Genomic DNA, 12,367 nt, shown 5'->3' with positions numbered 1-12,367 from the left:
ATTATGCATATTTGCATACAAGTTTTTTTCGGTTGATCTCTTCCTACCCACTCACCCATCCCTGCCTTCCCTCTGAGATTCCGCAGTCTGTTCCATGTTTCTATGTATTTATGCAGTCTTGATGGAGAACTAGCTATTCCATGTAGTGCAACCTTCTAATAACTGAGAATTGTTAGCTTAAAGTTCCCAGCCTTCCTTTTCTATTTGTTTATCATCACAATAAAATATTTAACTTTCCCATACAGTGGGTCATTGTGAGTATGTAGTGTTATATTTGCTGCAGCAGATGTTTCCTGACTATGCGAGTTTTTTCACTGCTCCTCCTTTATCAGGTAATGGGTTTCCATCTCCCCTGCCTGCTTCAGAGGACTTCACAGTTTGCTCTTAGTTAACTACTTTTAACTCTTGTGTGGCTGGACAAGAATGAAGGTTAACCAGTCTCTGTGAAATAAAATTCAATAAGGCTCTGAGTGAAAACTGGAGAGTAAGGTTTCTATTTAGGGCAGGGACTTTTTTTTTTTTGACAGTTGATTAATTAAAAAAAGTCTTAGCAATTCTTCTCATCAATGTGTTTTAAGGTCCTGTTGTCCCAAAGGGTAGAATTTTCTTTTCCTCAGAATTAACCTTGCAGGTGAGCTCAGTATTCTCAGAGAATTTGGCCACAGTTTTTCCTCAGTATTATAATGAAAAAAAGAAGCACATTTGCTTCCTGGATGACATTTTTAATTTAATTATGAACTATGGCAGAGATTATTTATAATTTGCCAATTTATAGTATTCCTAATCTTTATTGTTCCTCAGTGGATTATAACTGTTAATGCAATAAAAATTATATATGTAAAAATGTATACCATTATTTATATTATAAATAATGATTATAAGCATAGAGTCGATACTGGTTGATTGAGGCAATAATCATGACCATTTTCAAAGACAAAAATGGTATGTGTTTGGATGAAATCAGATTCGTATTGAAGTCAGAGACTTAGGCCCTGGCTGGTTTGGCTCAGTTAGTGGAGTGTTGGCCCTTGGACTGAAGGTTTGCATGTTTGATTTTGGTCAAGGGCACGTACCTTGGTTGCAGGCTCCATCCCTAGCCCTGGTCTGGGCACTTATAGGAGGCAACCAATCATTGTTTCTCTCTCTGTGTCTCTCCCCGTCCCTCCCACTCTCTCTAAAATCAATGGATAAATATCCTCTGGTGAGGATTAACAAACAAACAAACAAACAACAAAAAAGAAGACGTGTATTGTTTGGGTACCTTAGGGATTATCTAGAGTGACCAGTTCCCTCAGTTTGAAATAAGGGAAATAAGTTTACATGAATTACCCAGGGTCAATGTTTAAAAGGAAATTTACATAGGTCTAAACATTAGTTACCACTTCAATTCACTTAAAAAATAAAATTTTGGTCCTTAGAAAGCCTGTTAAAATTTTACAGCCAATATGTCCTCATTCTTGGTTCTATCAAGAATGCAGCCATTTAGTTTATATTTGCTAAGAGGAAGGTTTATGAATAACATTGCTGCATAGTAGGCCGTGAATACTTTTTGTTTTATTGTCATATATTTCTAAAAATTTAATATTACTTTCAAACTTTGATCATATTTAGAAAATATTTTTCATTTACCTAGTCACGATTATTAGTGTAGGAAAGATTATGAGAAACACATAGTGTAGGGAAGACTGTGAGAAAGAATGTGAGAAACACAGCCATGCAAATACCAGAATTATCTTTTGAAGAGTCACCTCAAGTCTTCTGAAGACGATTTCCTGGAGTTTTTAGAGACGTTGTTTATATTACAGTATTGGTGTTCAGTTCAGTGAGAAACTTCTGCTACTAATTGGCATTGACTCATTTGTTTCATTTGGCAGGGCCCATATCCATTCGAAAATGAAGTCGATGCAGATCTGATCAATGCAGGTAAACTCACTCATTACGAGTTTCCCAGTGTTTTCCTTGCTGTTGACTTAGTTCTATTCCAGATACCAGTAAGGAGTTGAGCTTGCTTCTTTGTCTTTTCTTAGAGAGTAGTCACTGTATTTTTCATTGAGGAGGGGAGATGAGCTTTCCAAGCCCCATTGTTGCCTGACTTCTTGTCAGAGGACTGTTATTAGGGAGACTAAGCTCAAGGCAAAATTCTAGGTGGAGCTACATCCCATGGTGAGAGCTCTGGTGGTTTAATCGGTCAGGGTCCCGGCTATAAATGGGGGTATTGAGGAGCCTGAAGGGAGGGACAGTCGACAAGCGTGTGGACAGGATTAGGGAAACCAGGAAAGGATGGTAAGATACCATGGTATAGGGAGTTACTATTATTACCCCTAGGCAGGCCTTAAGGGGCAGCTGTCAGAGAGGGCCAGTCACCTAACAGGAACTATGGCCTTCGGTATGAAGAATTAAATTAGGACTGCTTAAACAAAACTCTTGCTGAATATATATATAATTGCTGACAATTTTCATATATATATATATGTATATATATATATATATGAAAAATTGCAACAAAGGTTAGGAAACATAGCCAAGGACATCTCCCAGAAAGAACAAAAATACAGAAAAGGGAAGGAACACAGCCAGGTTGAGGGTGAGGTGGGTCTCCTTCACTGGGTCTCCTGCTTGAGCCTCCCCTTGGATGATTCCAGGTTGAAATAGGTCTGCACTCACGATGAGAAGAGTGTGGGTGTGGATCCATAGGGGCAAAAAGAAAAGATCTGGTGCATGGAGGTTTCTGTTATAGGAGCCACTTCCTGTCCGCTAGTCCTCATCAGAGTCAGAGAGCATCCTTCAGAGGTTCAAGGGTGGTGCTGAAGGGAGTGTCTGTCACTAAGTATGACCCAGTGATATGAGTAATATATAGAGTTTCTTTGAATTCGGGAGTCTAGTCTTGTCAGCTCCTTGTTCCCACACTCAGATGGTTTACTTCTTATTATGAGCTCTTTGTGCAATTAGAACCTAGAGTCCATGCATCAGCAACCTAGTGCAGGTTGGAGGCCCTGGCCAGCGTCACTGCCCGTGCTGGAGGCACCACTGCTGCCTCTGTGTTGGGGCCGATGATTATCCTTAGCATGGGACTGCCCATGAGAAGATAATTTTTATGCGATTCTTAGCCTGCTTGTCTGGACCCTTCTTTTACTCCTATTCACTCTATCGCTGAAAACGTATTATTCTTACTCCACATTCAAAAATAGTAGGTGCCAATCTCAGAAGAGAAGGAAAATGAGCTGAGCTTAAAGGCCAGATGCCGAGAAGAATGGATGTTTGATTCTTAGAGAATTTTTGGAAGTAAAACAGCTTCTGGTTGAATAGTTGAATTAGTTAACATGACTCAACGCTGAAAGGCCCACTGTGATAAAGCAATGACATTTAGCCAAGGCTGTAATTTAATTGTGCTGTACCCTTTAGCAGTCGTTCATTGATCTGTGAAAATATTTGCTTCTTGGCTTAATTAATTTATGATGTTAGTGAGTTATTTGCAAAATGAATAACTCCATTTTCTAAATTTCAGGCTTGAGTTCATGGAACCCACTTTCCTTAGAAAAATAGTTAATCTTTTCTAATGACATTGTTGGATGGTAGGCGTTTCTGATTGAGTTTAAAAGTAGCTCCATCCTAACGAAGCCACCAGTTTTGTATTTCAACTTCTGAAATGTCACGTATAATCTTAAACTGCTTTGTAAAACAGTAATTCAGTGCTTTTGGGAAGCCAAGCTGCAAATCAGTTTAATAATATTCTAACTCTTTCATCAAAGTCCTCTTTGGGATTTATGATGCTTTAGATTTTGGAGCTGTCCAAATTAGGGAGGAAAAGCTTTGAGCTAGAGAACCCAGAATACAAATTGTCAATTTCCTCAACTCCTCAAATTTGAAAATTACCTGAGAGATCAGCCCATTGTTTATGTTAAGTTGAAAGGAATTTTTTTTTTTAAATACAACTTTCTTGAAATGAATATTGAATTAGGTGTCTGGGTAAAATCAGTGCATGAAATTTTAAAATAATAAAAAAGCTATTTCTAAGGATCCCATTTTTCTAAATAATAATCTCATATGACTACGTAAAAACAAATCACCACTTCTATAACACTAAATAATTTACAGCGTACTTTTTTAGATGTATGATATAGTTTGAGCCTCAGGTGAAACCTCATTATACAGATTGGGAAACTGAGCCCAGAAAAGTGAAGTAAGGTGCTCAAGATCACGTTGCTAGGGACTGGATACACACAGTCTTCTAGGCTTGGCTTCTGGCCTTTGCCTCTTATACACCGAGCCCTTTTTCTTTAAGGTATTGATTGTATTATTAGTTATAGTTATTTTTTTGACCCTATTTGATATTGCACTTGAAAAACATGGATTCAGCTTTAGAATATCTATTTCTGTTTAGTTACTGGAGGTTTAAAAATGCTGAAAATTAACTTTGCTTCTGAAAAATGTAATTTGTAAGAGACCAGAATGTATTGGCAGGGGCCTGGCAGCTCCCTGCATGAGAAGTGCTGTCCGGGCTCTTTAATAAAACTGTGCTTCATAAATCACATAGGGAGAGCTGAAGCTCCGCAGTGACCTCAGGGTTGCCTGTGACGTGATAAATAGCGCCCGGCATGTACGTCAGCCCGTGGAAATTGCCATTGCGAAGTCACTGTCATTTAACACAGAGACCAAAGGAACGGAGATGTTTATGTTCCTCTGCTTTACTGTCCTACCACATAGTCCTGCTTCCTCTCCACCTCACAGGATTGGTGAGGAACGGAATTTGCTGGACATGGAATTTGTGTCAGGATAAGGTTCAGTGTATTAGGCCTGTCCTGAAACCTGGGGTCCACAGGCTGGCTGTATGACCCACCATAACAGTCATGCTTGGTCCTGGAGTAGTAATTCCTTGAGGGGCGGCAGCATTGTTCAGAGAGAGGAATGACAAGGCTAACGTTTATGGAGTCCCGTGCCAGGCACTAGGCTGAGGACATTGCAATCATCATCTCATTTCATCCCTCAACTCTTATGTGCTGTCTAAAAGCTCCTACTAGCCACACTAGAAAGTATTTTCTAAAGCTTTTCAGCTTTATGGTACTTTGAAAGATGTGAAAATGTTTTTGTTGTTTAGCATCCAACTCCTTTGGGGGATAAATATTTCAGCATGATATAAATAGTCTTCCTCTTTCTCCACATTCGAGCTCAGATGGAGAGGGATATAGATGGAGAAGTGAGCTTTTGGGCAAGACTTGAGAAGCTGGGTACTGCTGTGCTGCACGGCTGGGCATGGTCAGACCCCTCTGGTCCTGTTGTATCCAGGATCCTTTCTCTAGTCCTTCCCTTTCTTTTTCTCTGTCCTGTTACACCGGGGTAATGCATGATAGGTCATACAGTTGACCTACCTTTGACAAAGGGCCTGTGAATACTATTCTGGTCAAGACCAGAAGCTTCTCCTGGACACCCGAAGCTCCTGAACAGACAGGAAATAGATCACAAGAAGAAAGGAGCATAGATGTAAATCAGATGATAGTATTAGATGAAGATCTTGCGCAGTTCTGAACTTCTATTATGAGATGTAAGTTTTGAGAGCAGTCCTCTTGAGGGTTACATTAAATACATTGGCCAGTATTAGAATGTTATTTCCTACTTTCATCAAAGTCCTAGGGTCTTAATAGAAACTTTCAGGGTCAAGAGAGGAAAGATGAGAGGGGGAGAGAGATAGAGATTGAGATGGAAAGAGAAGATTCAACCCTAATGATGCTAAAGAATCTTTCTAGGTTATTCATTGTTGTTTTTTTAAAAATATCTGAGGTGCATCTCCTGTGCTATTCCCTTCAGAATTACATTTCTTCATGGTTATTCCACGATCTTTTTGCTCCAGCGACCACGGTAGCACTGGATTCTTTCTCCTCAGTCCTGTTAGCGTATAGCACCTGCTGGTGAGGGGAGTGAGGCTGCTGGGGGGGGGGGGGGGGCATGGAAGGGTATTGCATTGTCTGTAGAGAACTTCAGAACAATAATAAAATGAAAAAAATGGGTTTGCTCTTTATTACCACCATGCAAGGGCAAATGTGAACAGTGTTAGTGACAATTCTGACCCCTCTCTCCACCACAGTACTCTTAGAAATCTAATAGCCTTGTTTTCCCTTTGTCGTGTGTGTGTGTGTGTGTGTGTGTGTGTGTGTGTGTGTGTGTGTTTTAGGCAAGGAAACAGTTACTGTTCTTCCAGGAGCCTCTTACTTCTCCAGCGATGAGTCATTCGCGATGATTAGAGGGTATGTAATGACAAAGCCGCTCACGTTTCACACTGTGGAAGGAGCTGAGTCACTGGCGGAGCGTGTCAGCCAGGCTCTGAACATAGACACGTCTCCCCGCCAGAAAACCATCCTGGGCTTGTTCGGCTGCACAGAGATGTGAAATTATTCACATCGGATGTCAGGAATGGGAACAGCCAGCCTGCTGTTATTAAAAGAGCCCCCCAAATGGAATTTATATCTGTGTGCCAGCTATCACGAAGCAAACATTTTTAAAAAGTTCTTTCTGAGGCCCCTGACATTTTCTACAAACTTTGTGTTCATTTTCTAGCTCATGTTTGCCTTCCAATCAAGCCACATGCTCCCTCACTGAAGGCAACAAACTCACTGTGTACAACTGGATTAATTTGTCTTTTGGAAGCGATATGAGCTATAATTTTTTTAAAAAGAACTCTTAATGGTTATTTCTCTACATCAGCTTGAGCTGATGTATTTGGAAATCAGGTGTTGGGTGGGGGAAAGCAATTGCATTTGGGGGAATGCAGAGTTATTTATTTTAATTGCTGGCAATTTCCAGCGGAGGGACATGAAGCTTGTGACGTTTGCCTGTTAATTCCTCTTTCTCTTTCTCAGAGGACATGTCAACCTGACCATGCTAGGAGCCATGCAGGTTTCCAAATATGGTGACCTGGCTAACTGGATGATCCCTGTAAGTGAACATTTTCCTTTTGAATTATGCTTGGGTCAGAATACTTATTTTTGAAACATTAAGGAAAATCCTGTCAGATTGCCATGATAATACAAAATAATTATTTTAACAATAAAGAAATATTGTATTGTGTTTTCTTATTTGAGTCAAATTTTAATTAAGCAAACCCTGAGAAATATTCAGCTTTGCCAGTTTATTATGTAGCTGGAACTAAAAATAGGCAAGATCTGGGCCAAAGTAGAATTTTCCATAAAGAAAGAGGTAGGGAAGATTTAAAAAATGGTATAATTATGTTCTATCATAAAAGTAAGAAATACAAATGTTTATTATAAGTAACTCCTTATAACTGGAAAGAGCCCTGAACAAGTTTATAAATTTTATATTAATCCTATTATTTTCTTATTCACAGTGAGTGATTAATGTTCTCTCTCTTTTTTTTAATATATATATATATATATACATATATATATATATATTATTGATTTCAGAGAGGAAGGGAGAGGGAGAGAGAGATAGAAACATCAATGGTGAGAGAGAATCATTGATTGGCTGCCTCCTGTGCGCCCCCTACTGAGGATTGAGCCTGCAACCCGGGCATGTGCCCTTGACCAGAATCGAACCTGGGACTCTTCAGTCCACAGGCCGACGCTCTATCCACTGAGCCAAACCAGCTAAAGTCCTCTCTTGATTGGTCACATGACCCCAGAAGTAATCAATCACATTGTCTTCTATTATGGAAAACAAAACCTGGGATGTTCCAACATGCTAGTGAAATGCAAACAGTTTTCCTTTACTATTGACCTAAATGAGGGAAGAAACCTATCAGAATACACTTTGGAGAAAGGACTGCAATGAGCCGATTTAGGAATGTGGTTCATAGTATTCCAGTTGTCGCTTTCCAAAATGTGCACGGAGACCGCAGTGAGCACAGGGCTGGGATTATGAGCTCATTTGGTAGCTCAGGTTACTCTTCTGAGGTGTGCTATGTTTAAGGATTCCTGTGTGTTTCTCCGTAGCACCAGCTAACAAGAATTGAGTTTAGGAATTGAGGCTCTTGTACTATGATTTGAGAGTTTTTGGAAATCTCTTAGATTTTAGTGATTACAGTGTGTAACCAGGTTTGGGAACCAGTGTATTCAAGAATGGTCAGAATCCATATTTACAATGTAAGGGAATATATAATTGACCCCTTAGTAGTAGAAACCCTTAGCTAATTACTGATTATATTGCTGTTTTCCTTTAAAAATGTTTGTTGTTCTATATCAGCCGTGGTCACAAGAGGCTTTTGGAGGCTTCAACGAATCAGAGAGGGCCTCTTGAGCACTGTGCAGTGATGATAAGCAGTTTATGGAAATCAGAATGTATTTCTATTTTCAAATTTTAGAAAAAGGCCAGATGGGTAGTAGAAGGAACGTAGAAAAGTATCCCCTGGGTATTAGCCCTGATGTACCAGTAATGAAGGTGTGACCTTGAACACGGCATGGAAGCTCTTTGGGTCAAATCCTCATCTATAAACGAAGGGTTTATAATTTCAGGGGTCCCGTCTGGCTCTCATCACTTAGCCGCTAAGAGCAAGGGCCTGGCAGTGAGACAGACCTGTGTTAAAATCCTGCTTTTGTCACTTGCTGGCTGTGTAACATGAAGCAGTTGCTAGTACAACACACTCATCCTAAGTTCATGTTCAATTACCCCAAATTAGACTCTTTGAGGACAGACTTCCTGCTCTGAATTGGTTATGGATGAGGTACAGTTTAGCCTCCTTACTCAGTTTCAGTGAGCAATCTATTTGCCCCAAAGATTTACTAGTATATTGATTTATAAAATGTAGATATATTTTTATTGCAAGATCTGGCAGTCAAGCATCTGCAAAGTTCAGCTTTATTATATCATTTTTCATTGACTTTTATCTTCTTACTGGGTTTAATAATCTTTCAGTGGTTGCACAGCCTTGCGTTTTTCTGCATCGTGGCATGCCCATTAATCACTGCGATGTCAGAGGCATTAAGTTTTAAGGCAGGAAAATGGAGTTGGATGCTCTTTGTCTTATTCTTCAGTAGCTTCTTAGTATGCAGCATTGGTCCCGTGTACACAGATTTTTTAAAAATTCTGCCCTGAGCATCTGAAGAGAGAAAAAATTGAACAAAACAGCAACTCGGCTCCTTCCAGTTCCCTGATTATTACGTTGATGGTAAAACCCAGGCAAGTTACGAAAATGTAGGAAGACGTGCAATCGTAGAATCTATATTCAGAACTGCTCTGGCTTTCCTAATGCCTATTTTTGAAAAACAGCTGCCATGGATTATTGACTTGTGAAGGGAAGCAGATGTGTATGATCAGCTCTGGGAACTGGTTATTGAAAGAATGCAGCTGTGGCCCATGGGACGGGGCTGCTGTATCTGAACCACGAAACAGCCAAGGGCCTGCTCCTATGTGGAGAGCTGAAATGAGGGATTTGTAAGGCAGAGAAGAATAGGATGTTTTGGTGTTTGTTTTTTCCTTACGTTTTTAAAAAAAGAATAAAAATTAATGTCATACTCATGTGTGCTACATGTATGCGTGCACAAAATTGATTTGGTCTGCCGGGGTCCAACCCCAGCGGGTCCAGGGGTCCCCAAAAGTGTGGACGGAGTCGGCGAAGAAGGAATGACACGGAGACAGCGTTCAGTTGATCAGCAGCCTAGCCAGGATCTCCAGCCAAGTTCTGGTCTCGATCTCCAGAGAGGTTCTGCTTAGGATCTCCAGCCAGGTTCTGTGTCCATGGTCTCTTGCTAGGTTCTCCAGCCAGGTTCTCCAGGTTCTCCAGCCAGGTTCTGTAGCCATGTTCCCTCGCTAGGTTCTCCAGCCAGGTTCTGTCCAGGTTCTCTAGCCAGGTTCAGTCACCAGGTTCTATTCTAGTCAGGTTCTCTTGCCAATTTCTGTAGTCAGGTTCAGTCCAGGATCTTTTGCTATGTTCTCTCACTAGGTTCTGTCTCTAGGTTCTGAGGCCAGTTTCTGTCCAGGATCTTTTGCCATTATCTCTCCAGTGAAGTTCTTCAATCTCTAGAGAACGTTCTGTGTAGGTTCTGTGCCTAGGTTCTGTCTCTCTCTCTGTTCTGTCTTCTTACATCTGTATTTATACCAGTTGATTCCAATCCTATCAATCTCTATTTCAAAGGTTAGGGCGTTTCTTATCTCCATTCCAGGGAGTAAAGATTATGTAGCTTAAGCATGATTGTTCATAGTTAAAGTGATTAATTACCCGCCTGGCACTTAGTTGAGGGGTTTTATTCCCTCCCTAACTTCAGGGGAAAATCCCTACCTGGGGAAACAACCTTTCTCAGAGACCTTGGTTAAAACACATAGTGCCAAGAAGGTGAGAAAACATATTAAGAACAGTATGCCATATATGCCAGGTCCCTTGAAACAGCAAGCATGGACCGGCTCCCGGCATTGGTCTTCTAAATACGATGACTGTTTTAAAGAAGGTAGCTTTCTTGTCTTCCTACTTATATAATTAAAGGGTTTGTGTCCAAGATTCAATCTAGGGGTATTGTTGCATCAATTGTAGTATAAATATTAAATCTGCAGATACAGATATAGAAATATAAAGATTATGAGATAAAGATATAAACATATATATATATATAGTTTGTTTGTTCAACAGATATTTATTAGACATATATTAAAGGCCATGCACTGGTTGAAGATGCAGCAGGTAACAAAATGGATTAAATTTTTCACATTTATGAAGCTAATATTCTAATGGGGATCAGCAAATATGGTCCATGTACCGAATCTAGCCCCACTGCCCATTTTTATAAATAAAGTTTTATTGAAATACAGCCACTTTATTACCCATAGCTGTTTTTGTGCTACAGCAGCAGAGTTGAGTAGTTGCAATGGAAACCATATGACCTGCAAAACCTAAAATATTTAGCTCTTTACGGAAAAGTTTGCCAATTTCTGCCATAGATTGTTGATTTGAAACCTTTATTTTCTAATATAACTTAGTAATGCTATACGTTTCTCTGTTAGCACATATTAGTGACATCCCACCAATTTTTGCATGTTGTGTTTTCATATTCATTCTCTTCCAGATATTTCTAAGTTCCCTTGTGAGTTTTTTTTTTTTATAACCTATTTGTTATTTGGAAGTATGTCATTAAATTTCCAAATATTTGGTGATTTTTCCAAAAAAACCTCTGTGTTTACAGAGCAGGCAATGTGCCTTCCTCCTCTAGAGGGTCCCTTGATCCTCTTCCCTTTTGTTCTGGAGACCTTGCTTTGGGCTCTTAGCAGTTACTATTTCTTATCAACATTGTTCCAGCGCTGCTATCTTTAGTCACCTTAAGAGACAGCATTGATGGAGACTTTCCTTAGTGTTAGTGGATGTCTTAAGAGACCAGCTGTTAACAAGCACGTGTGTGATCGTGTTTTCCGTATCCAATATGTTGAACAAGCTCCACGTGGGATGAAATCAAAACACAGCTATTTTTATCTCGTGTGGCGCCTTTAACTTTATGCAGTCAGGGAAGCTTTCCCTCTGCGTGGCATTTCAGCTCATTCTTAGATCATCAACTGTCACTGGGTCACTTTAATTCACAAACTCAGTCTTGATTCAAGAATTAAAGGGTCCAGTCCACGGTAGTGAACCTGCTGTAATATGCATTCCAAAGCAGTGCGTGTCCTCTCACTTACACTCCCCAGCCATGGTCAGGGCAGGCTGCCCACATTAGCCCAAGGTTGTATGGAGTTCTTTTGCTTTTTCTCTTCATTCACTGCCTCCCCCAACTCACTGTTTAGCACCCACCAGGGACAGAATTCAGGAGAATGGGAAGGTGAGGACACAGGACAGGGAAGTTCTTACATGGCTGGAGAGTGGCCATGGGATAAGCTGGCTCCATGCTCTCTGGTCCTTTCAGATGATGCTAGTCAAGCTGGGAGTTTGAAAGGTGCTGTTTGGACCAGGTGCATGTTCTGCGTTTTATCATTTTTTAAGCTCTCAGATTCTAAAGTCTCCACTGCCTAATCAGGTGTAATTTATATAATCTCATGTGTGAAGTATTTTAAACGTTTTATTTATTCTTTTTTTTTTTTTTTAAATAATTGATCAGCGGGAGAGTTCTTTGGGAGAGTTCGTGTCCTTTACTAGAATTTTTATATAATTAGCTTTCAATGCTCCTTAAATGGAAAACAGTGAAACATAACTGTAGAAACATGGGAATCATTGCAAAGGAGGATGCTGAATTGAAGTTAAAAAAAAGATTAAAATTAAGATCATAAAGAAACAATAGCAAATCCATTAGCAAGTCAGCTCACTCTGCCTAGGTTCCCACAAATGTTAATATTTTAGGTAGCAAAGGGATATGAGACAGTGAAATAGACTTTGTGTGTGTGGAATATCTCAGTTCTCAGCAATCTTAAAGAGCTTTGTCTTTTGATTGCTGTCTCAGTCTGTTTT

The 12,367-nt window shown here is 39.9% G+C and overlaps 1 protein-coding gene across 1 annotated transcript in view; it reads left to right on the top strand.

Moving 5' to 3' along the window:
• OXCT1 (3-oxoacid CoA-transferase 1) overlaps positions 1-12,367 on the top strand; it is a 128,606-nt gene that overhangs the window by 66,726 nt on the left and 49,513 nt on the right. Inside the window, exons 11-13 of the mRNA XM_081089001.1 lie at positions 1,875-1,923; positions 6,167-6,239; positions 6,852-6,927. Of these exons, the coding sequence (XP_080945127.1) occupies positions 1,875-1,923; positions 6,167-6,239; positions 6,852-6,927 (198 nt within the window). The remainder of the gene's footprint in view (positions 1-1,874; positions 1,924-6,166; positions 6,240-6,851; positions 6,928-12,367) is intronic.

This window comes from Myotis nattereri (genome assembly GCF_964212035.1).
Source record: "Myotis nattereri genome assembly, chromosome: 4".
NCBI lineage: Eukaryota > Metazoa > Chordata > Mammalia > Chiroptera > Vespertilionidae > Myotis > Myotis nattereri.
Note: the sequence above shows the minus strand (reverse complement) of the source record. Positions and strands in the feature narration are given on the sequence as shown.